Below are 23,729 nucleotides of genomic sequence, written 5' to 3'. Positions count from 1 at the left end.
GGGAGTGAGAGCTTTGCCACTTCCCATCTGTGTCATCTCAGGCAAAATGCTTTAAAAAACAAAACAAGGCTGGGCATGGTGGCTCATGCCTGTAATCTCAGCACTTTGAGAGGCCAAGGTGGGCAGATTACTTGAGGTCAGGAGTTCGAGACCAGCCTGGCCAACATGATGAAACCCCATCTCTACTAAAAATACAAAAAATAAAAAAATTAGCTAGGCATGGTGGCGGACACCTGTAATCTCAGCTACTTGGGAGGCTGAGGCAAGAGAATCACTTGAACCTGGGAGGCAGAAGTTGCAGTGAGCCTAGATTGTGCCATGCAATCCAGCCTGGGCGACAAGAGTGAAACTCCATCTCAAGAAACAAACAAACAGGCCGGGCGCAGTGGCCCACGCCTGTAATCCCAGCACTTTGGGAGGCCGAGGTGGGCAGATCACAAGGTCAGGAGATCGAGACCATCCTGGCTAACACAATGAAACCCCATCTCTACTAAAAACACAAAAAATTAGCTGGCACCTGTAGTCCCAGCTACTCGGGAGGCTGAGGCAGAAAAATGGCATGAGCCTGGGAGGCGGAGCTTGCAGTGAGCTGAGATTGTGCCACTGCACTCCAGCCTGGGTGACAGAGCAAGACTTGTCTCAAAAGAAAAAAGAAAAAAAACCCTCCCCATCTCTCCATGCCTCATTATCCCCAGCTGTGAACTGGGAACAATAGTTGTACCTCTCTCATAGCACCCCTGGATTAAATATCCATGTGAAGCATGGTGAGCGCTTGGTGGGTGGTACAGATTTCATAAAAGTGCTACTGCTGCTGTGAGCTCCCTGGGGCTGCTGGGGAGGACCCAGTTGGCCCGGTGGACATGGGAGAGCCCGGAGAGGACAGAAGCCTGGCAGGAAGGGCCTGGCTCACAGCCTGAGTTTGAGCCATGTCCTGAAAGGAGTCTGAGAGGTTGGTCAGCAGGGGTGGGTGCTCACGTGTGGCACTAATGGAGATGTCATTAGCAACAGTGGCAGAGGCTCAGGGGCATCTGCCCAGCCCACTGGAATAGCAATAAAGCATCACCTGGACCTGGCCCACAAAATCACAAAACCATGTGCTAGATGAGCTTGTCCGTGACCAAGGCAGCCACCTTAGGAGTGGAGAACACAAATTGCAGGGCCTTTTGGAATGGAGGAGGCCCAGGGGAGGGGTGCCCAAGACAAGCCATTTTAGCACCTCCTCCCAACAGTACCCCTGCCACTTGCTGGCCTCACGGCACACCTGCCTCTGGGCACCCAGAAGAGGGCAGCGCCAGCTGCAGTGAGCCTGTTGCTTTGGCCACCGCCAACTCCAGCAGCGAGGCTGCCAGGAAATGACTTCTCCCTCCCTTTGTCTGCAAACCACTGGGCAAGCGTCCCAGATTCCAGCTGCCACAGGTCCCATGGAGAGAGTGAGGGCGATCTGGTCGGGTGGAAGTCGTTGGAAACCCACCTGGCTAGGCACGGCCCAGCAGCTCCCGTTACCTGGGCACCTGGGAGCACGGGAGGCCATCACGCAGGTCGCCACTAGGTGGCAGGCCCAGGGAAGGGACCGGAGGCAGCCCCCGAGTTTAGCACTATGAGTTTAGCACTACGACTCCCACTGTTCCTGGAAGGGGCTTCCTTCATTCTACAGCATTTCCAGTGCTGACCGTGCCAGGCTGGGGCTGGGGCGGAGTGAAACCTTCAGCCTGGGGTGGGGCCAAGCCCCCACGGGACTCCAGAGGGGGTGGGTGTTGGGACAGGAAGGGCACAGGGTGCTTCAAGATCAATGATAGGCGGCCTGCACTCCCACAGCCATGTAGCTCCCACCTTCTGTCAGCTTTTCCTCGCGTCCTTTGGGCACTAGCCGCTCCCACGGCTGGTGTTCAGTGGAGCCGGCAGGGTGGCTTGACACACATTCGCTCTCCTGCCCGCGCCCTCTGGCACTTTCCTGCGCCCCTGCAGGGGTCTCAGCCCCCTCTCTCTGGATGCCGGCGCTCCCGCGTCTCCCACAAACCCTACCCCCCACCCATCCCTGCCTTCTATGTGGCTGGAAGCCCCTCCACCCCGACAGCGGCTGTGGGCGGCCTGAGGCCATGGCGTTCCCAGCGCACTAGTGGTTCCTGTCCTGCCTTCCTGTCCTCCCCGCTGGAAGCTCTGGGGGCAGTTCTCGGATCTGGAGGGACCCTGGAAGGCAGGGCTCTTTGCAATCTCCGGGGATTTTGACCCAGAGCCCTTCAGGGAGGTGGTAGGGCTGCTCCTGCCTCAGGGCCGTTATCCTCGTGCTCCCCACCTCGCCTGGAATACCCCTCTCGCCACTCAAACCCAGCCCCACGGCACCTCCTCAGAGACCTTTCCCTGTCCGCCCACGCGGTCCCGACAATCACTCCCCATCACCTCTGGAATTGCGTTGCCAGCGCCTGGAGGAACCGCAGTTAGCGGGCACTGGGCAGATGAATGAATTTGTCTGTGCCTGGACGGCTCTCCAATTCGAACCCAGTTTTGCTGCCCTCTGGGGTCTCAACTGTTACGTGAAGCAAATTAGGAGAGAAGCCCCTGGGCGCCTTGCTCCAGTCACACGAGTGTCCCCGCGGCGCGGCGGGGGCGGGCGGGGAACTCGGGCAGAGGCTGCGGGGCGGGGCGGGGAGGGGCGGGGCGGGGAGGGGCGGGGCGAGGGCGGGCCCGAGGCTTAAGCCGGCGTCCGCGGGCTCCGGTCCTAGAGCGCCGCGGAGCGGAGCGCCAGGCAGCGCGGAGCAGAGGCCGGGCCCACAGCCGCTCCGCCTCCCGGCCCGCAGATCCCCGACGGCCGCACCGCGGGCTCCTCTGGCCCGCAAGGACACGTGCATGGCGTCCTGGGGAAGGCGCTGAGTGCGGAGTCGCGGCGCCGCAGGCGGCACCATGGCCCTGGAGCAGGCGCTGCAGGCGGCGCGGCAGGGCGAGCTGGACGTGCTGAGGTCGCTGCACGCCGCAGGCCTCCTGGGGCCCTCGCTGCGCGACCCGCTGGACGCGCTGCCCGTGCACCACGCGGCCCGCGCCGGGAAGCTGCACTGTCTGCGCTTCCTGGTGGAGGAAGCCGCCCTCCCCGCCGCGGCCCGCGCCCGCAACGGCGCCACACCGGCCCACGACGCCTCCGCCACCGGCCACCTCGCCTGCCTGCAGTGGCTGCTGTCGCAGGGCGGCTGCAGAGTGCAGGTGGGTCCGCGCGGTTCGCCAGGGGCACTGAGGCTTCCTCCTCAGGAGAGAGTCCTGGCCCAGAGTCCCCCGGGGCTCAAGGATGGGTGGGGTTTGGCACCTCCTGGCCCAGCTGAACCCTGCACAGAGCTCCTTCCAGAGGCCCTCAGGTGAATGGGTTCCCCGGCTTGCCAGTACTGGGGCAGATGCCCTGGCGAGCCTGGGTGCTCCCTGGAAGTGCACCTGGGTGATGGGAGCCAGAAGGGAGGGGCCTCCGTGGGGCTTGTGGTTACTAGTATGTACCGGGAGAAGCAAAGCACTGATCCTGTAGTCCTGGGAGTGGGTGGGACGTGAGGCCTGGGCAGCAGAGCCAGACGCCCGTGTCCTCCAGGACCGGATCTGAAAGGAGGCTGGGCAAAGTCCCACAGCCCACCCCAGGCTGAGATTCAGGTGTCCCAGCCAGGGTGTGGGGGAAGTGTGATGAGCTGTGGTAAATGGAGGTCTCCCCATAACCCAGGCTGACCCCAGGACATCAGTGCTGTCAAGCTGTCAGCTGCTTCTCCAACCCAGGCTGATTCTTGCTGCCTCCAGACCCCACCTGGTCACTCTGAGCAGTGACCTCCAAGGGGAGTCCTGGCTGCCGAGAAGCAGGTAGCCAGGCAGCGGTGGGACAGTTCCAGGCACAGGGAACAAGAAGCGCAGAGCCCTGAGGCGTGGACGCTCCTGTCGTGTCAGAGGGCCAGCCTCAGGCAGCATGTTCAGAGTGGGTGAGGAAGGGAAAAGCTGCCAGGGCCAGGCCAGAGAGTATCATAGGCCGAGGTTGGGGATTTGGATGAAATTCTGGTTGTGGGGGCAGCCATAGGAGGGAGGAGCCACAGCTGGTTTTCCAGTTAGACCCACTGGGTGAGCTAGAGATGGAAGGGGAGGAGTCAGGGTAACTCTAAACTGGCTTACTATGCCCCAAAGATGGCCAGGCCACCCCCACCTTCTGCCTTCAGATAGCAAGTCCCCCTTCCCACCCTTCTTGGGAGATGGCCCGCCTGGTATCTCTCAGTGGGTCCTGTTACCAGGGCTTCCTGGCCACGGGGCCCATGCCCACTCTTTTGGGCGGTGGCGTGCCTCCCTGATCCAGTGTCCAGCCCTGGCCGGAAGCCTCTCTGGCCAGTGCAGAGGAGCTGGGAGAGGCAGGTGGCCTTGGGCCCAGCTTATCAAGTCTCCTGCCCTCTGGGCTGTGCAGGCTTGGTTGCGGGGGGAGAAAGTGTGGGGGGGATGACCTGGATCCTTGGGCTTGCCCAGCCCAGAGAGATAAGCTGCTTTAGGGTGTGGTCCACCACACATGAGGCTCCTGGGGCCTGCAGAGCTGGACAGCCTGGACAGGCACAGGCCAGAGCCCAGAGGCCCGTGGCCCTCTCCTTACAGTTTCCACCACTTAGAGGCCCAGAGCCAGTGGGACCCCTGGAGCTTCAGACCCACAGTCCCCAAGGCCAATAGGAAGGGAGCGCCTTTCTCAGGAGCTGGGGCTTAGGTCACATTTCACCATAGTTCTGCCCGGGTGCCCACTAGCCAGTCCCTACCTTTGGGCTCAGAGGGGACAGACTGAACCAGTCTCTGGTCCCCCCACTCCCAGCTTTCTAGCACACAGGAGGGGCCTCGGTGTTGTCCTCAGCTTCCTATGGGCCATCACATTCTCTGCCGCATCTTCCTGCCTGACTCCTTAGCAGGACTGCCAGGCCATTGCCCCACCCTGCAGGCTGCCTGAAGACCCTACCAGTGGCCCCAGGGCCCCCAGCTCCCTCCGTGCCCTCTTTTCCTTGCATTTCTCACAGGAGCCTCAGAGGTTCTCTTCCCACTGTGATTTGGCTTCCTGAGGCCCTGGGGTCTCTTGCCAGCTCCTGCTGCCTCTGCCAGTCTGTAACCACAGTGCCCTCTCTCTGGGCAAGGCGAGGCAGAGAGGCTTTACTCCCTGATCCTAGTGAAGTGTGTCCACTGCCTCCTGCAGCCACGACCCTGCCCATCCCCTCTGTCATCCTATGTGCTTGGTGCTGGGAGGTTGTTCTGTTCCCGAACCAGTGCCCACTCTGCCAAGTGCAGCAGCCTCTGTGTCTAGATGTTCCCGGGGAGTCTCCTCCCAGCACAGGTCCTGTAAGCACTCCCCTCCAGCCCCTTTCTCAGCAGACATACACAATGGGGTGTGCACTAATGACACATTCAGCAGTTCTGGGCCCAGACCTCTGGCCCCACCCGCTCTGAGGTCCCTGGGGGGAGTTTTGTCCAAGCCCTCCCACAGGCCACCACTAGCCTGCACCTAGCACCCCTGGCTGACTGCCCCGGACCCGCCCACCAGTACCCAGCAACTTCCACCTCCACAGGGGCAAGAACACAGGCTGCTCCTGTGGCTGGGCACTGGTGAGGGGAGGGGGCCAGTTTTCTGCACTGAGGTTGGGTTCCTGGAGGCGCACCAAGGCGGAGGTCTCTGTCCCCACATGACACCTAGGAAGGGTGGAGAGATCGGGGGCAAGTGCTGGATGCAGGGGGTGACCCCCAATCCTGATGCTAGCTTGGTACAGCCCCACAGCCCCCCTTCCCGGCCCTGCTCAGCCCAGTAACCCTGTGTCACTCCTTCAGGCATTCCGGGAGCCCCTGGGAGTCAGGGCTGTGGCCCTGGGCCTGGAGCCAGTCTCCTGCTGTGACAGCCAAGTGCCTGTCGTGTAGGCAGCTCACAGTCAGGACCTGCAGCCTCTGAAAGCCCTGCACGGTGCTGCCTATTGGCTACGGTTCAGAGAGGGCCAATTAGTTGCCCAAGGACAGAAGCAGGACTCAAACCCAGGATCCGCTTGACCCAAAAAAAACATTGCTGAGTGAGGCCTGGCCAGTCCCTCCAGGGAAGACAGAGAGCACAGAGCTACCTTCCAGGCCTGTGGGAGTCTGGAAGTGGCCCAAGCCAGGGGCGGGGCAACAACAGGCTTTAGGACTTGAACCGGCTCTCTTCCCATAGGACAAAGACAATTCTGGTGCCACAGTCTTGCATCTGGCTGCCCGCTTCGGCCACCCCGAGGTGGTGAACTGGCTCTTGCATCATGGCGGTGGGGACCCCACCGCGGCCACAGACATGGGCGCCCTGCCTATCCACTACGCTGCCGCCAAAGGAGACTTCCCCTCCCTGAGGCTTCTCGTCGGGCACTACCCTGAGTAAGATCACCCCTCTTACAGGGTCCTCTGGGTGGGCTGGGCCAGGGCTTTGGGGGAGGCCTGGGATTTTCCATACCTCTCTGGCACTCCAGGGCAATGATCCCTCCAGTGGCCATCCTGGGGCCAGAGGGCCAGGCCAGAGAAATGGCTCCCACTCAACATGAGATTTTCCCCTCCTGGAAAACCCCTTCTGGGGCTGCCCCCAGAGCCCTGCAAGCAGGTGCTCCCAGCATCCTCAGCTGCCCGGCCGCACGCAGCTGGACCTGGGAGGCTGCGCACACAGGCCAAGGTCACCTGTTCCCCTTGGGCTGCTTCCGCCGCAGCGGCTCTCTCTGGCTCGGGCTGTGCTCATTTGCAAGACTGTTCAGGATGGACTCGGGGGCAGCAAGGGCAGGAGCGCCTCCTAGGCCCTGGTCAAACAGGCAGAATGGGAACCCCATCAGTTACCAAGCAGTTAAGGGAGAAAGGCCCCTCCCAGACCCCCACCCCACCTCCTGGCTGCAGAGCCCCTGGCTGGAGGCCATCCAGAGGCATCTCGTTATCTCCTGTGGCCCCTCAGCCCGTTCCTACTATCAAGGGAAGCATGGGGATCCCAAACCTCCTGGGGAGTGGGCTGGGAGCTCCCCCGGGTGGGGTGGGGGGGGTCGCACAGAGCAGGGGGCATGTGTGAGTCTCGGGGAGAGAGGGAGGGACTCAGGTCTTAGGTGCGCCTGGGGAGGCAGGGATCCTGGGGAAAGCTGCCCAGGGCCTGTCTGAGAGGGTAGGGTGCCAGATGCCACAGGGGTCTGAGCGGGGAGTGGGGTTCTCTGATGGGTGACCCTCGTTAGTCTAAGTGGGAGCCTGAGATGTAAATGTGAATGTGGACCCAGCCTCAGGACGAGAGCAGCTACGAGATGAGAGGGTCTGGCCTGTCCCCACCACTGGTCAGTTTCTGGGTGTGCCTGCAGGGCCCTTGGCCACCAGGGAGCAAGCTGGAGGCGAGATGAGAGGGTCTGGCCTGTCCCCACCACTGGTCAGTTTCTGGGTGTGCCTGCAGGGCCCCTGGCCACCAGGGAGCAAGCTGGAGGCGAGATGAGAGGGTCTGGCCTGTCCACACCACTGGTCAGTTTCTGGGTGTGCCTGCAGGGCCCCTGGCCACCAGGGAGCAAGCTGGAGGCCAGTTCTGGCCATATGGCCATGTGGCAAGGTGGCCACAGCTGCAGCCTCTTGGGCCCAGACACACTGGCGTGGATGTAGGGTGGCCCTAGGACCCACCAGGCTGGGCTCCAGTGGTCCCCTCGGCCCAGGACAGGGGAGCTGGGCCTGGTTCCATCCTTGCTTAGAAGGGGCTCCCTGGTTTGGTTAGTGGGAGACCCAACAGGCGGCACCCCGAGGAGGCGGCGCTTCACAACCAGCCCTGCCAGGCCTTCTTGGTGGCCGCTTTGGTATGAATTCACTGCTTCCAAACAAACTAGGATTTGGATCATGTCAAAGTCAGTGGGATTTAGACTAGGAGGGCCCCAGGGACCCTTGAGTAGAGGGTTCCAACTGGCTCCTGTCAGCACCTCTTGGAGGCTGTCCCAGATTCCTGAGTTAGACTCTCCAGGTTGGGGCCTGGGAGCCACACCTGGGACATGTCCCCATCCTCACAGCGGTGATTCTGATGCACCTGTCCCACCCCCTCACTTCAAGCAGAGGAGAAGGACAGGTCTTGAGAGGGGCAGGTGCCCCTGATGGCGGGACCAATATGGCCCAAGTGTGAACTGGAAGACGCTGAGCCCGCCTTCTGTAAGTGCTGGTGGGGACTGCCAGCCCCTGAGCCTTCCTCACTGAGAAGCCATGATCCCTCCGTGAGCTGGATCCCAGGTGTTAGGAAGACTGGCTGTGCTGTGGAACGCCCTCCAGGGCTCCGGGGCTGGGGGACCCTGACCCCCTCCCAGGCCATGCCAGGTGCTGTGTGTGATTGGGCGCTGGTGCCGACTCAGTGGCCAGATGGCCTGGACTGATGAGCTGCCAGCCCCCCAGGAGTTACCATGAATCTCAGGGAGGTGGACAGAGGGCTTGGGCTCCGTTCCCCACAGCAGCGTGTGACTCGACTGATAAGAAGGTGTCTTTGTGTGGTTGCCAGGCTGGGCTCATGCAGGAGGGGCAGCTGGGAATTGGGGTTGGGGGCTGGGGTACCCACTTAACCTCCTACCTTGGGGGTAGGGATTCCTGCTCACCGAGGCTGTGGATATGAGGGCTGGGAACTGGGGAGGGCAGAGGCTTGAGCTGCCCCAGGCCACATGGCCCAATCAGGGGACCCAGGTGGCCCAGCTTCATGCTCTTGTGAGTCTCTGGGGCCTGCTGTGAATCGCTGTGAATTATTCACAAGGCTCAGCTCTCTCGCTGGCGCGTGGGTGAGCGCTGAGGGAGGAAGGGCTCCTGGACCTGCTGGTGGGAAACTCGATCCTGCCCAGGGAGGCTGTGGGTGGCCACGGGACACGGAAGTGACACACTGCAGAGGAGCTGGAAGGCTGGACAGCCTTGGGGAAGCTCAGCTAATTCCAGGGCTACACCTTGGGGTGTTATAATAGAAAGCGCTTGAGATGGCAGGAATGTCCTGCACGTCCCCCACACCTCCCCATCTATCCCGTTCATGGGGCCAAGTCTTCCCAGAAGCAGAGGACTTGTCACACTGACCTCAGGGGCTGCTGCCACATGGGACCCTCCCTCTGAGCCCTTGTAGAAAAGGGATCTCTCATACAAAATTAGCCGGGCGTGGTGGCGCATGCCTGTAATCCCAGCTACTCAGGAGGCTGAGGCAGGAGAATCGCTTGAACCCGGCAGACAGTGGTTGCAGTGAGCCAAGATTGCGCCATTGCACTCCAGCCTGGGCAACAGGAGTGAAACTGTCTCAAGGGGGAAAAAAAAAGAAAAAGAAAAAGAAAAGGGATCTCTCAGTTGGGAGGCATGAGGCTGGCAGGAGCTGGGCTGGGCAAGTCCCAGGCTCTGGATCTCAGGGAGATTGAGTTGGGAGGATTGGCCCTCCTGGCAGGAGTTCCAGTGGCTGATGGAGGGGAACAAGGGGTCCAGACCCCCAGTCAGGGCAGAGTGAGGAGGGGCGAAGAGCAGGTGGCCCCAAGGCCAGTGGCCATCCTCCCAGGAGGGTCCTGGAGCCCAGGAGCTCACTCTGCCCCCCTCACACCTGCTTCTGGCTGCCCCAGGGCCTGAGCAGCTGGGCAGGGCTGTGGGGGTCGGGGAGCTGGGGATCAGCTGGGACCCTGAGGCTTGAGCTTCCAGGCTGGGGAGTGAGGAAGCTCCAGGCTCTTCTCCTGGGCTCGTGGGTGCTGCCAGTCACAGCAAGCTGGAAAACCAGTTAGCCCAGAGATTTTGTCAACTTCAGCAGGTGCCTCCTTCCCCGAAAGCCTCCCCTACCCCCGACCAGACTAGACTGGAATGGGATTGGAAAGTATCTGGGGCTGGGTATGGTGGCTCATGCCTGTAATCCCAGCACTTCGGGAGGCCGAGGCAGGTGGATCACCTGAGGTCAAGAATTCAAGACCAGCCTGACCAACATGGTGAAACCCCGTCTCTACCAAAACTACAAAAATTAGCTGGGCGTGTGGCCGGACTATGCCTGTACAGGTGGCACATGCCTGTAATCCCAGCTACTTGGGAGGCTGAGGCAGGAGAATCACTTGAACCAGGGAGGCGGAGGTTGCAGTGAGCCCAAATCATACTGTTGCATTCCAGCCTGGGCAACAGAGCAAGATTCTGTCAGAAAAAAAAAAAGAGGAACGAATGAAAGAAAGGAAGAAAGGAAGGAAAGAAAAGAAAAAGAACCTGGTGCTGAGTATCTTCTAGGGGTCTGGCACCACCCAGTGTCATCTGAGCCACACAACCACCCTGAGCAGTAGCTATGTAATCAGCCCATTTTACAGATGGACTCATTCAACTAATGTTTATTGAGCATCTTCTATGTGCCAGGCAATATTCTAAATGCCAATGATACACTGGTGAACCAGACAAGCTTCCCTGCCTCGTGGAGCTGACAGGTACAGAAATGGTGTTTTAGAGAGGCTGATTCACCAGCTGTGGTCACCACTGGCTTGCTGTGTGGCCTTCAGCAGGCTGTATCTCCCCTCTGGGTCTCTTGCCCATTCCTGGTCCAGGTCCTAATCACTCAGGGCCTTTCAAGTCCACTGGAGACTTCCCCTTTTCCCTTCCTTTGTGCAAAGCTTCATGGAGCCTGGCTGCTCCCACGGCCCAGGAGTTCAGGCAGCCCCCACCTGGGACAGAAAGGGAGTTTCTTGGGAAGCCCCAGCAGCTCTCAGCTTAGAGAGCCCCAGGGCCCAGGGCTCAACTCTCCCCCTTAGAAGGCTGGAAGCTGTGCCTGGGGTGGCCCCTTTCCCCACTGGGCCCCTGATTCTGCCGCAGGCCGTGGGGGCTCATTCCTTTTTAATCACCAGCCCCAGGCCTACCCTTGGTGTCTGTCAGTTCACCTGGCAGCAGGGCGTGGGGACGGGGCCTGTGTCCGCACTGAGGAGGTGGCTGCCATCTGTGACCCCCTGACCCACGTGGAGGCTCTGGGAAAGGAAGGGCCTGGTGGAGTCCAGAGAAGCTCCTCACGGCAGGAGACCATCTCGTGTCTCCACCAGCAGCTCCTGGTCCCAGCTGTCGTCTAATCAGGGCTAGTGCCCCTGCCCTACCCTTCTAAGGGGGAGAGCTGAGCCTTGGGCCCAAGGGCTCTGTAAGCAGCACGCTGCTGGGGCGTCCCGGGGCTTCTGAGAAACCCCCTTTCTGCCTCACGTGGGGGCTACCCGAACCCCTTGGGCTCAGCTGGGCCATGGGAGCAGCCAGGCTCTGTGAGGCTGTGTACTACAGAACAGAAAAGGGGAAGTCCCCAGTAAGCCTGAAAGGCCCTAGCCTTCACCCATCCATGTCCACACGCAGCCTTTGAAAACACAAGTCCTGCTGGGTGCGGTGGTTCACACCTGTAATCCCAGCACTTTGGGAGGCTGAGGCGGGTGGAACACGAGGTCAGGAGTTCGAGACCAGCCTGGCCAACATGAAGAAACCCCGTCTCTACTAAAAGATACAAAAGTTAGCCGGGTGTGGTGGCACGTGCCTGTAATCCCAGCTACTCGGGAGGCTGAGGCAGGAGAATTGCTGGAACCCGGGAGGTGGAGCTTGCAGTGAGCCAAGATCGCGCCACTGCACTCCAGCCTGGGCAACAGAGTGAGACTCCATCTCAAAAAAAAAAAAAGAAAAAAGAAAAAGAAAAGAAAAGACAACGCAAGTCCTGGTCTGGTGCAGTGGCTCATGCCTGTAATCCCAGCACTTTGGGAAGCTGAGGCGGGCGGATCATGAGGTCAGGAATTTGAGGCCAGCCCGGCCAATACGGTGAAACCCCATCTCTACTAAAAAATACAAAAATTAGCCGGGCATGGTGGTGGGTGTCTGTAATCCCAGCTACTCAGGAGGCTGAGGCAGGAGAATTGCTTGAACCTGGAAGGCGGAGGTTGCAGTGAACTAAGATCATGCCGCTGCACTCCAGCCTGGGCGACAGAGCAAGACTCCATCTCAAGGGGAAAAAAAGTTAGCCAGGTGTGGTGGCTCCCGCCTGTAGTCCCAGCTACTTGGGAGGCTGAGGCATGAGAATCACTTGAACCCAGGAGGCAGCGGTTGCAGTGAGCTGAGATTGTGCCACTGCATTCCAGCCTGGGCAACAGAGCAAGACTCCATTTCAAAAAAAAAAAAAAAGAACAAGTCCCATTACAGGCTTCTGGCCACTTCCTTACAATGGCCCAGAGGCTGTCCCTCCTCTGGGCTATGGTCCCCTCCAACAGGCCAGAGCCCCTGCCTTCACAGAGGCTGATCCCTCTGCAGGGATCAGAGATCCCCACCTGCTCCCTGCCTTCCTCCAAGTCTTTGCGCAGACCTCACCTCAGCAAGGCCAACCCTGAGCCTCGCTGAAATTGTCACCCGCGCCCATGATGCCCACTCACTCTCCCACTGGCCTTGTTCCCTGCTGCCCTTTTTCTTTGAGACTTGAGTCTCGCTCTGTCGCCCAGGCTGGAGTGCAGTGGCGTGGCTCACTGCAACCTCCACCTCCCAGGTTCAGGTGATTCTCCTGCCTTAGCCTACCAAGTAGCCGGGATTATAGGTGCATAGGGCACCACACCCGGCTAATTTTTGTATTATTAGTAGAGATGGGGGTTTCACCATGTTGGCCAGGCTGGTCTCAAACTCCTGAACTCAGGTGATCCGCCTGCCTCGGCCTCCCAAAGTGCTGGGATTACAGGCATGAGCCACTGTACTTGGCCTCCTAGGTGCCCTATGGTTGCCTGGCTTTGCGTTCTGTGTGCATCCTGCGTGACAGCCGAAAGCTAACCCCTAGGAGAAGCCCCTGAAACACATTCCGTCTCTTCACTCCCTTCGTGCTGATTTCCGGCCAGGCCCTGCATCACACAGACAGATGTGTGTTTTCATCCTATCTGTCCCTGACTAATGAGGCCAGGGGCTTTGTCTTCCCAGCTCTGTATGCCCAGAGCCTGACTCCAGTAAACGTCTGCTGAATGAGCGGGGTGTGGAATCCCAGGGACTTGTCCACTCTGCCGACAGCTCATTGCATGTGACCCTAGACAAAACTCCCCTCTGAGCATCCCCGAGCCTACCTGGCAAGTGGACCTAACCTGCCCTACCAGGCTGCGACCATGAGTGAAGAGACATCCCCTACTCCTGGCCTGGATGTCCCTTCTCATATTTATTCATTCAACAAACAGCAACTGGGTGCACCCAACTGCCCGGCCCGTCATCACGTCAGCCACACATTCTTCTATCCACGTGTGTATATGGGTCTGAGGAATAGGAGGACAAGATAATTCAGGAGTGACAAGTGCTGTGTAGTGAAATGAGCAGTTTGGTAGGAAGTGATGGGGATGGTTCTTTAAGTTGAGGGGTCAGGGAAGCCAGGCGTCTTTGAGGAGAGGAGAGCTGAGACCCTAATGAAAAGACGGTCGGCCTCGCAGCCCTGCCGTGATGTAACTGGCAGTGATGTGGGGAGGTGTAGAGGCCTCAGGTGGGGTCAAATTTGGCCTAATTAGGGGCCAAGAGGAAGACCTGGGAGGCTGGGAGAGTTGCAGGCAACTGTAGGCTTCTGGAACTATTCCATGCTAGCTGATGGGCTGGGGTGTAGAACCTTTCTCAAATCAGGGCTGCATTTCTTCCCTGGGCCAGGCCTACTTGGGAATCTTTTAACACAGGCCAGGAAGTTTGACTGGAGGACACCGAGAGCCGTAGAGCCACCAAAGGCTCCGTGAATTTCAATTCAAAGCAGTCACAGGCCGCAGCTGGACTGATCCTCGGAGGGACAGCCTCTTCCTGGCCTCCCTTTGGGGAGGCATTACTGGCAGTGGGGAGGGCCGCGGGAATCATTCTTCAGCCCGAGTCTGGCTCCATGGGCAGCTCACTCCCTGCGGCAGCACTGGCAGTCAGCTGGCACCAGTCTCCGCTGGAGATTCCCACAGCCCACACGGGCGACCCATGTTTCTTTTGTGTAATCAGAGGTGACTTAATGAATAGTTACAATTCATCCATAGCATCTTTGTTCCCAGGAGAAAGAAAACAAATCATGATTTATATGATCATCGCCAGGGAGTCTCTGACCTACAAAGAGGGTTTGGGTCAAAGCCAGGACAAAGGGCAAGGGCTTGGTCTGGGAGCACTTTTCTACAGCTGTCACTGTGGTCAGGGCTAGAGCTGGCAGGGGTCTGGGAGTCAGAGGTCTCCCCCAAGACCCATCCTCTCCCCTCTAGGTAGTGTTCCCCACAGCAGAAATGAAGCCCAGCCTGGCCCATACTTGGCAGGACCTGGACACACCAGGCCAGCCATAGACCCTCCTGGTGGCTGGTCCTCCCAGGCACAGGGAAGGATCCAAAAGTTCAGCAATGGCTGTGCGCCAGGCACCAGGCCTGTGCTCAGGGCTCTGCAAGCACTTCTCAGGCCCTCTGCACAAGGTCAGGATGACAACTGTTGCCCCCATTTCATGGATGGGTTTGGGAACACAGAGAGACAAGAAGCAAGACTGTGGCACAGCTCAAAGACACGGGACTCAAGCCAGGTCCTCCTGCAGGGCTGTGCCCCAGCAGCTGGCAAAGAGTGTTCCTGAGTTCCCAGCAGTGAGGTCTGTGGGGAAGGGCAGTGGTCTGTGCAGTGGGAACGAGGGAGGCAGAGGGACAGACCGACCAAGAGCAGAAGGGGTGTAGACATGGCACATTTGGAGTCAGAAGCAGGCTCTGCATCAGATGCAGCCTCAAATCAGGGCTCTGCCTCTTTCTCACAGAGTGATCTTAGCTCTCTGTGCCTCAGTTTCCTCATCTGTACCAGGAGAACAATGCTAACACCTGTCCTGTGGGGTTGTTACAAGGACCAGCTGAGAGAACTCATCACAGTGCTTGAGACAGAGTAATCATTCAGTAAATGGTGGCTGCTATCACTATTATTATTATTTACTATTATTACTTTTATTAATTCCTCTCTCCAGTGATGGAAATTTTATTTTCTTATTTATTTATTTATTTATTTATTTATTTATTTTAGAGACAGGATCTTGCTCTGACACCCAGGCTGGAGTGCAGTGGTATGATCATAGTTCCCTGCAGCCTCAACTTCCTGGACTCAAGTGATCCTCCCTCCTCAGCCTCCTGAGTGGCTGGGACTACAGGTGTGCACCAACACACCTGGCTCATTTTTGTATTGTTTGTAGAGACGGGGGTCTCTCTATGTTGCCCGGGCTGGTCTCGAACTCCTAGGCTCAGGCAGTCCTCCTGCTTTGGCCTCCCAAGGTGCTTGGATTCCAAGTGTGTGATGGGAATTTCATTTTGGTCCTTATGCTCATCCATATATTTGTAATACTCCCCAGTGACTGTGAGAGTGCCCATTGTTCTTCTTGTCCTCAGGCCAAAGTGGAAGGGGATGTTGAGCCAAGATCCCCTCCCACCCAGCCCATCAGTGTATCTGTCCCATGTTTTGGGGTATTCCAAGCTGGAGGCTTTGACTCCATAATGGGGTACATGAGTGCAGATGGTGAAATACTAATAAGAATGGTGATGAGCTCCAGCACTTACTGAGGGCTCATTCTGTGCCAGGAACTTGGACTGGGAGTGCCAGCCAGCGGCCCTGCAGGAGGCTGTGGGTACCACTGCCCCCTGCTGCTCAGATCCTGCTTGGTGCCAGCTTCTCAGACCTTCTCCAGCTGGCTGGGCACCCCTGGGTCATGGATCTCTGCCAAGTGGGGGGTGCTGGGAGAGCAGAGCTCACTGCAGGTCTGGCCCCCCACCAGCTGTGCAGACCGCCGTGGGCCTCTACAGAAAGAACCCAGTGGGCCCCCACCAGCCTCTGATCCCCAAGACCCCAGCACTCACTGTGCCTTGGTTACGGGGTGAATAATTTAGGCCGCTGAGTGTCGGTCATGAAATATTAAACAGCCTGTTCCCGATGCACCAGCATGTGAGTGTGCATGGGGGTGACGCTGGCCCTGGGGTGTGGAGGCTAGCAGCCACGAGCCAGCATGTTTCTGAAGATAGATACGTAGCTGAGTCTTCTGTCTCCCTCATCTGTGTCGACGGGACCCCCTCTGGATCACCAGGCATGGTGCCTGCTCCCCGCACCATCATGAAGTGCCAGGCTCAGCATCAGCCCCAGCAAATGGCAGCCTTGTGTCTAGGGAGTGGGGATGGAGGAGAAATCAGTGAGTGGAGGTCCATGGGGGCTGCAGACAGCCTTGGGGTCTCAGGAGTCAAGGAAGTGGACAGAGAACCAGGGCTTTAGGGACAGGGAGATGCCAGCTGGGAGAGTCTCAGGATGTGTGTGAGAGGGAGGAAGAGGGCACATGTGACAGGGGTCAGAAGAGGGGCTAAGTTGTGTTGGGAACAACAGGATGGATGGGCAAAGGGGGGTAGCCTGGTGCACGTTGATAGGCATGTGGTTGATCTAGGGGGTGAAACACTGGGGGAGGTAGACGGGCAGGATGTGAAGTCCTGTGAAGAATTGGCCTCCTGAGCACAAAAGGTGAATTGGAACCCAATAGGTCGCGGCCCCCAACCTGGAGCTTCTCCTGGGTCTGGGGGGTAGGTTGTGGCTCCACCTAGTGTCCTTCGGTGGTAACTGCACCCTGGCTGGTCACCTGGACACACCAGGCCAGCCATAGACCCTCCTGGTGGCTGGTCTTCCCAGGCACAGGGAAGGATCCTAAAGTTCAGCAATGGCTGTGCGCCAGGCACCAGGCCTGTGCTCAGGGCTCTGCAAGCACTTCTCAGGCACTCCGCACAAGGTCAGGATGACAACTGTTGCCCCCATTTCATGGATGGGTTTGGGAACACAAAGAGACAAGAAGCAAGACTGTGGCGCAGCTCAAAGGCCCCCTCTGGGCTGGGAGAGCAAGGATAAGGGACAGTGACAGCCGAAAGCTAGGCCCTAGGAGAAGCCCCTGAGACACATTCCAGCTCTTCACTCCCTGCATGGCCATATTGCTGGCCAGGCCCTGCATGCAGAGACAGATGGGTGTTCAAATGCCACTTACCAGCTGTGTGACCCAGGAGAGAGCTGAGTCTGTGCCTCTGTTGTGGGACTATGGGTGATGGCACAGAGTCCCAGCCCCACCTGTGAGCCTCCCCAGCTGCAGCTGCACCATTGATTGAATTCTGATTCTGGCAGGTCCCCTGCTAGGTGCCTTACCGGTGTAATCTCAGTTGATGGTCACAGTAATAGTTGAGGGCCGGACGCGGTGGCTCACACCTGTAATCCCAGCACTTTGGGAGGCCGAGAAGGGCAGATCACTTAAGCTCAGGAGTTCAAGACCAGCCTGGCCAAGATGGCGAAACTGTATTTCTACTAAAAATACAAAAATTAGCCAGGCGTGGTGGCACATGACTGTAGTCCCAGCTGCTTGGGAGGCTGAGGCAGGAGAATGGCTTGAACCCAGGAGGCAGAGGTTGCAGTGAGCTGAGATTGCGCCATTGCATTCCAGCCTGGATGACAGAGCAAGACTCCGTCTCAAAAATAAAAATAAAAAAGAAGAACCTGCTTGCTACTGCCACAGCCCAGAGCTAGCACAGCAGAAGCATTCAGTACATAGTGGACATCCCGAGGGCGGCCAGATTAACAAAAACAGCAACAACCAAACCTAGGACGTTTGACTAGCTTTGAATCTCAGATAAACAAGCTGTACTTTAGTATAAGTATGTCCCATGCAATATTTGGGATATAGAATACTAAAGCATTATCTGTTTATCCGAAATTCAGATTGAATTGTGTGAACTGCATTTTGTCTGGCAACCCTTACCACCCTGCCCTCTGGGTACTCAGTCTTCTGGGGGAGGCAAAGGTCAAAATCAGTTATGGTCAACCAAGCATGACAGGTCATGCTCAAGTGGCCCTGGGCAGTGTGGGGGGAGGCCAGCAAGGGGGAAATAACTCAGGGTGGCCCTCATGGAGGAGGGATGGGTACTGAGTCCTCAAGAGGGAGGAGGATGGAAGGACATTCCAGATGGAGGGGGCACACAATGAAAGGGATAGAGGTCAGACACAGCAGGTGTGGTGACTCATGGTGACAGTGGGTGAGAGGGGAGGAGAGGCCAGCTCACTACATCTTTGTAGACCTCGGTTAAAAAGTGGGACTGAGCCTGGGCGCGGTGGCTCAAGCCTGTAATCCCAGCACTTTGGGAGGCTGAGATGGGCGGATCACGAGGTCAGGAGTTCGAGACCAGCTTGGTCAACATGGTGAAACCCCGTCTCTACTAAAAATACAAAAAATTAGCGGGGCGTGGTGGCACATGCCTGTAATCCCAGCTACTCAGGAGGCTGAGGCAGAAGAATCGCATGAACCCGGGAGGCAGAGGTTGCAGTGAGCCAAGATCGAGCCACTGCACTCCAGCCTGGGCAACAGAGATAGACTTCTTCTCAAAAAAAAAAAAAAAAAAAAAAAAAAAAGTAGGACTGAGGGCAGGGCAGTGCTGGGTGGGACGCCCTCAGGGACCTCTGAGGGAGGTTGGCTCAGGACTCAGTCCAGGGGGAGCCCCCCGGGCAGCAGCGGGCCGGTGACAGGGCCCTCTCCCACCCACTCTCCCTGCCGTCCAGGGCTCCCCGGGAGGGGATGGGGGCGGGTAAGGAGGCCTCGGAGGGGGTGAGGCGCTGAAAGCCCACGGTGGGCGTTGTGTCTCCGCAGGGGAGTGAATGCCCAAACCAAGAACGGTGCCACGCCCCTGTACCTGGCGTGCCAGGAGGGCCACCTGGAGGTGACGCAGTACCTGGTGCAGGAATGCGGCGCAGACCCGCACGCGCGCGCCCACGACGGCATGACCCCGCTGCACGCCGCGGCGCAGATGGGCCACAGCCCGGTCATCGTGTGGTTGGTGAGCTCCGGGCCCGGGCGGGGAGGAGGGGAGGCGGGGCGGAGCCGGCAGGGCGGGGAGTGGAGGGAGCGGGGCCGTCAAGGGGTGGGGCGGGGGACCGGGGGCGGGGCCTGCAGGGGCCTGGCGCCCAGCCCCCGCCCCTCTCTCCCCGCCGCTCCCGCCCAGGTGAGCTGCACCGACGTGAGCCTGTCCGAGCAGGACAAAGACGGCGCCACCGCCATGCACTTCGCGGCGAGCCGCGGCCACACCAAGGTGCTCAGCTGGCTGCTGCTGCACGGCGGGGAGATCTCGGCTGACCTGTGGGGCGGGACGCCGCTGCACGACGCCGCTGAGAACGGGGAGCTAGAGGTCAGCGCGGGCCCGGGGTGGGGGCGCGCGCCCTCTGCTGGCACCGCGCTCTCAGCACGGCCCTGCCCGGGCGCGGGGGTCCCAGCTCGCGGCCGCGGCCGGGTCCTCACTGCGTGCCCCCGCAGTGCTGCCAGATCCTGGTAGTGAACGGCGCGGAGCTGGACGTCCGCGACCGCGACGGGTACACGGCCGCCGACCTGTCGGACTTCAACGGCCACAGCCACTGCACCCGCTACCTGCGCACGGTGGAGAACCTGGTACGATCCCTGGGCTGCTCCTGTCGCATTCTCTCTTCTCGCCCCTCCACCCCAGTGGTGGGTGTCGTCACCCCTTTTACCAAGGAGGAAGCTGAGGTTCAGGGACGTGAAGCCCGCTACCCCACACGACCTCTCAGTCCAGAACCACTGCCTACTGGGGACTGAGGGATTAGAGGCACAAAGGTTAACGGAAAGAGAACAGGGAAGAACAGAGTCACCCCACGGGGTAAGGCTGGAGAAATCACAAGACCAGGCCCCACTGGGAACAGGCAAGCTCATTCACCTATCCATAGACATTAGCTTGGGTATAACTCACAGCCACTCTCTGCGGAAAAGAGTGTAAGTGTCCCGTTCCACATACGGATAAAGTGGGTCTGTGGGGCACCAAGATGGCATCACCAGTAAGTGGTAGAGTGGAGAACCTACCTTGATGGCCTGGCCAGGAGCCACCTCTCAGCCCCTGCACCATACATTTGCTGACTTCATGGCTGGGTCATAACTGGAAACCCACGCCACTCTTTTTAAATTATGTTATTATGGTGAGACAGCCATGAAGTGATCCAATGGGACTTGAACTCAGCTGTGGATGTCTCCAAGTGCAGGGCTCTGCACCATCTGGTACAATGCCTGCTTTGAGGCAATAGGCAGCAAAGAGAGTGGGCCTCGCAGCCAACCCTAAAAGGATGCGGACCAACTCCATGGGGCAGCCTGGCCATGGAGGGGCTGTGAAATGAGGCCCGGAGGGAAGAAGGCAGATGGTCTGTGCCCTGAGCACTGTCTGTCCATCTGCCCTCCCTCCCAGCACAGGGGGATGGTCCTGGCTCTGGGGGCTGCAGAACACAGCAAGGCCCAGAGGCTAGAGGCTGCAGGCAGGCCTGGGGATGAACTTCCCCCTGAGAAAGAGTCTCTGGAAGAGAATGAATGGCCCAGCAGGTAGTGAGCACTCTGTCACTAGGGTATATAAGCTGGGGTGGACACTGGGAAGGGCATTTCTGCATCAATGGTGGGTCCCCTTCAGTTAAGAGAGTCTGTGACTCTGTTGAGGGACCGTGGGGGGTGGCACCTGAGGGCCTTTCTGGATGCAGCTGCTAGCGATCATAGGACAGCAAACACTATTCATTGGATTCTGACTTAGGCAGGTACCCTGCCGAGTGCCTTAAAGGTGTAATATCAGTTACTCTTCACAGTACATTAAAAAAATAGTTGGCCGGGTGCAGTGGCTCATGCCTGTAATCCCAGCACTTTGGGAGGCAAAGGCAGGCAGATCGAGGTCAGTAGATCGAGACCATCCTGGCCAACATGGTGAAACCCCGTCTCTACTAAAAATACAAAAAAAATTTAGCCAGGTGTGGTAGCACACGCCTGTAGTCCCAGCTACTCGGGAGGCTGAGGCAGGAGAATCGCTTGAACCCAGGAGACGGAGGTTGCAGTAAGCCAAGATCACGCCACTGCACTCCAGCCTGGTGACAGAGCAAAACTCCATCTAAAAAAAAAAAAAAGGCAGGGCGCGGTGGCTGACACCTGTAATCAATCCTAGCACTTTGGGAGGCCAAGGAGGGCAGATCACAATGTCAAGAGATCGAGACCATTCTGGCCAACATGGTGAAACCCCATCTCTATTAAAAATATAAAAATTAGCTGGGCATGGTGGTGGGTGCCTGTAGTCCCAGCTACTTGGGAGGCTGAGGCAGGAGAATCACTTGAACTCGGGAGGCGGAGGTTGCAGTGAGCCGAGATCACGCCACTGCACTCCAGCCTGGGCAACAGAGCAAGACACTGTCTCAAAAAAAAAAAAAAGTTGGCAGGCCAGGTGTGGTGGCTCATGACTGCACTTTGGGAAACTGAGGCGGTGGGTGGATCACCTGAAGTCAGGGTTCGAGACCAGCCTGGTCAACATGATGAAACCCCATCTCTACTAAAAATACAAAAATTAGCTGGGTGTGGTGGCGGGTGCCTGTAATTCCAACTACTTGGGAGGCTGAGGCAGAAGAATTGCTTGAACCCAGGAGGTGGAGGCTGCAGTGAGCCGAGACCGCACCACTGCACTCCAGCCTGGGCGGGAAGAATGAAACTCTGTTTAAAAAAAAAAAAAAAGTTGACAATATGGCATTTACTGGACGCCATGTCCTGGAGCTCAGCAGAGCAAGTAGTGCTGTTATCCCCATTTGCAGATAAAGAAACTTAGGCACAAAAAGCGTAGGTGACTCGCCTGAAATAGCTAGTAAGTCAGGGAGGGGAAGTCTGAAGCCACTGTCCCAGACTGCAGAGCTGGGTGGCTCAGGCCAGGTGCAGTACACCTGCTGTGGCCCAGCCTCTTATCTGCTGCCTACAGGGGTCAGGGCTTGGTGCCCTCAGCACCCACTGCTGTTGGCCAGGTAAAGAGCACCTTCGGGTGCTGCCCACGCCACCTCCTATGGCTCCCCTGACTCCTGCGGTAGGCAGCAGGGCCTGGTGCCCTGAAATGGGTGGGGTGTGTGTGCCCTGGTCCCCTCACCCAAGCAGGCCCAGCTGCGGCAGGGACAGATCCAAGCCACAGAAGACGCTGGCCCAGAAAAGGCAAACACTCCTGCAGAGCCCCTAATTACGGGGCCAATGAGCGCGGCCGCTGAGCCGTTACCTGGTGCCAGGCCTGCCTCTCTCTCCCAGGGGGCCTGTGACACTTCCTAGGCAGGGAGGGGGCACGGGGCAAGGAGGAGCAGGCCTGGGCAGGAGGCAGCGGAGCAAGCGGGCTTGCCGGCAGCAGGGGCAGCATGGGCAATGTAAGCAGGGCCCCCACCACAGCCCCCTCTGCACTGGGAGGGGACAGGCCTGTGGTCAGACGCACAGACCGGGCAGGGCGGGGGAGTGGCAGGCCTGGCAGCCTGAGCTCTGGCTGCCCATCACTGCTCAGCTGGCCATCCAGGCCCCACCCTTACCCCAAGGGCCCCATCAGGAGACAGGCCGGGCTGGTGTTGGGAGTCTGCCCCAGGCCCCAGGTCCGGCAAGGAGAGCCGGCTTGCCAGCCAGGTAACTAGGGATGGGCCTGTGCTGTGCCCCTCCCCATGGAGCCTCTGCCGATCCGTGAGGGAGAAGGCCGATCTCCTGGCAGTTCTCCCCTTGGGGTGCAGCTCAAGGCCCCCTCCTCATCGATCTCTCCACCCTCCTAATCAGGGAGGAGCCAGGGGAGGGAGTTTCCCAGGAACCTGGGTCCTGCTGCCTGGCGGGGCTGGGCTTGAATCTTAACCTGGAGGAACCTGAGAGACCCTCTAGTGATGGGGAAGAGACCCCAGAGAGCGGTGTGGCTTGGCCAAGATCCCACAGCGAAGGCATGGCTGAGTAGGACCCTGGCCTGGAGAGCAACGCATCTTGGGGTGCGGTTGCCTTCATGGCCTCCCTGCCGCCCCTTCAGAGCGTGGAGCACCGCGTGCTCTCCCGGGATCCATCCGCGGAGCTGGAGGCGAAGCAGCCGGATTCAGGCATGTCCTCACCCAACACCACGGTGTCGGTCCAGCCGCTGAACTTTGACCTCAGCTCACCTACCAGCACCCTCTCCAACTACGACTCCTGCTCCTCCAGCCACTCCAGCATCAAGGGCCAGCACCCTCCACGTGGTGAGTGTGCCCAGGAGGAAGACGGGGAGGGAGAGCAGACTGAAGCCAGACTGCTGGGCTGTGAGGGTTGGCCTTGGGCCGCCCTGACACAGCCAATATCGGACACTACCCTCATCACTTGCTCTTAAACATGGGGAGGCGACACCCTTTCTGGTGAGAGACAGATGTCACTCATACTTGTGTGTGCTCATCACAAACATACATGTACATCCACATGTACTCTCCCCACCCACAAAATCCACGTGTGCTGCCCACCATTCATTATTCTTAGCTACTCACACACAAAAGCACACACTTGTACATGTGTACATACAGCATACAGATATGAACACACATACAGAGCCATGCTAATATCTGCACACACCCACCTTACACACAAGCACACAATGCCCTATTTCCATACTACAGATATGCACACACAACCATGTCCACAGAGCAATGCACACACATTCATCAATACAAAGAAGCATGTGCACAAATGCGTACACACTCAAGCATACACAAGTGCACAATTGCCTTGGCAGACTGCAGGCTTGTGTGTACACACACCCTGACCATGCCCTGAGCATGGGCGTCTGTTCACTTGCAATGCCTGCTTCACGCCGCCAGATGGTGGCCTCCAGACCTGGCAGGAGTGCCCTGCAAAGATTGGATGTGGCCATCCGTACTCCCAAGGAGTAGACCCTCCCCTTCCAGGTGACCCTGCCCTCTAGACACACCAAAGCCTCCAGTGCTTCCCCTCCAAACCGGAGTGCCTGGTCTTCCCCCAATAAGTGCTGGGCTGGGGCAGGGCAGGGCCA

General features: G+C 58.6%; 1 protein-coding gene across 3 annotated transcripts in view; it reads left to right on the top strand.

Moving 5' to 3' along the window:
• Positions 1 to 2,718: 2,718 nt before the first annotated feature.
• ESPN (espin) overlaps positions 2,719 to 23,729 on the top strand; it is a 36,501-nt gene continuing 15,490 nt past the window's right edge. For all 3 annotated transcript variants that reach the window (XM_054542009.2, XM_054542004.2, XM_054542002.2), the window contains exons 1-6: positions 2,719 to 3,192; positions 6,167 to 6,360; positions 18,548 to 18,734; positions 18,900 to 19,082; positions 19,208 to 19,339; positions 22,728 to 22,929. In XM_054542009.2, coding sequence (XP_054397984.1) covers positions 2,899 to 3,192; positions 6,167 to 6,360; positions 18,548 to 18,734; positions 18,900 to 19,082; positions 19,208 to 19,339; positions 22,728 to 22,929 — 1,192 coding nt within the window. In that variant the 5' untranslated portion in view covers positions 2,719 to 2,898. The remainder of the gene's footprint in view (positions 3,193 to 6,166; positions 6,361 to 18,547; positions 18,735 to 18,899; positions 19,083 to 19,207; positions 19,340 to 22,727; positions 22,930 to 23,729) is intronic.

Source organism: Pongo abelii, chromosome 1 (assembly GCF_028885655.2).
Source record: "Pongo abelii isolate AG06213 chromosome 1, NHGRI_mPonAbe1-v2.0_pri, whole genome shotgun sequence".
Lineage (NCBI taxonomy): Eukaryota > Metazoa > Chordata > Mammalia > Primates > Hominidae > Pongo > Pongo abelii.
Note: the sequence above shows the minus strand (reverse complement) of the source record. Positions and strands in the feature narration are given on the sequence as shown.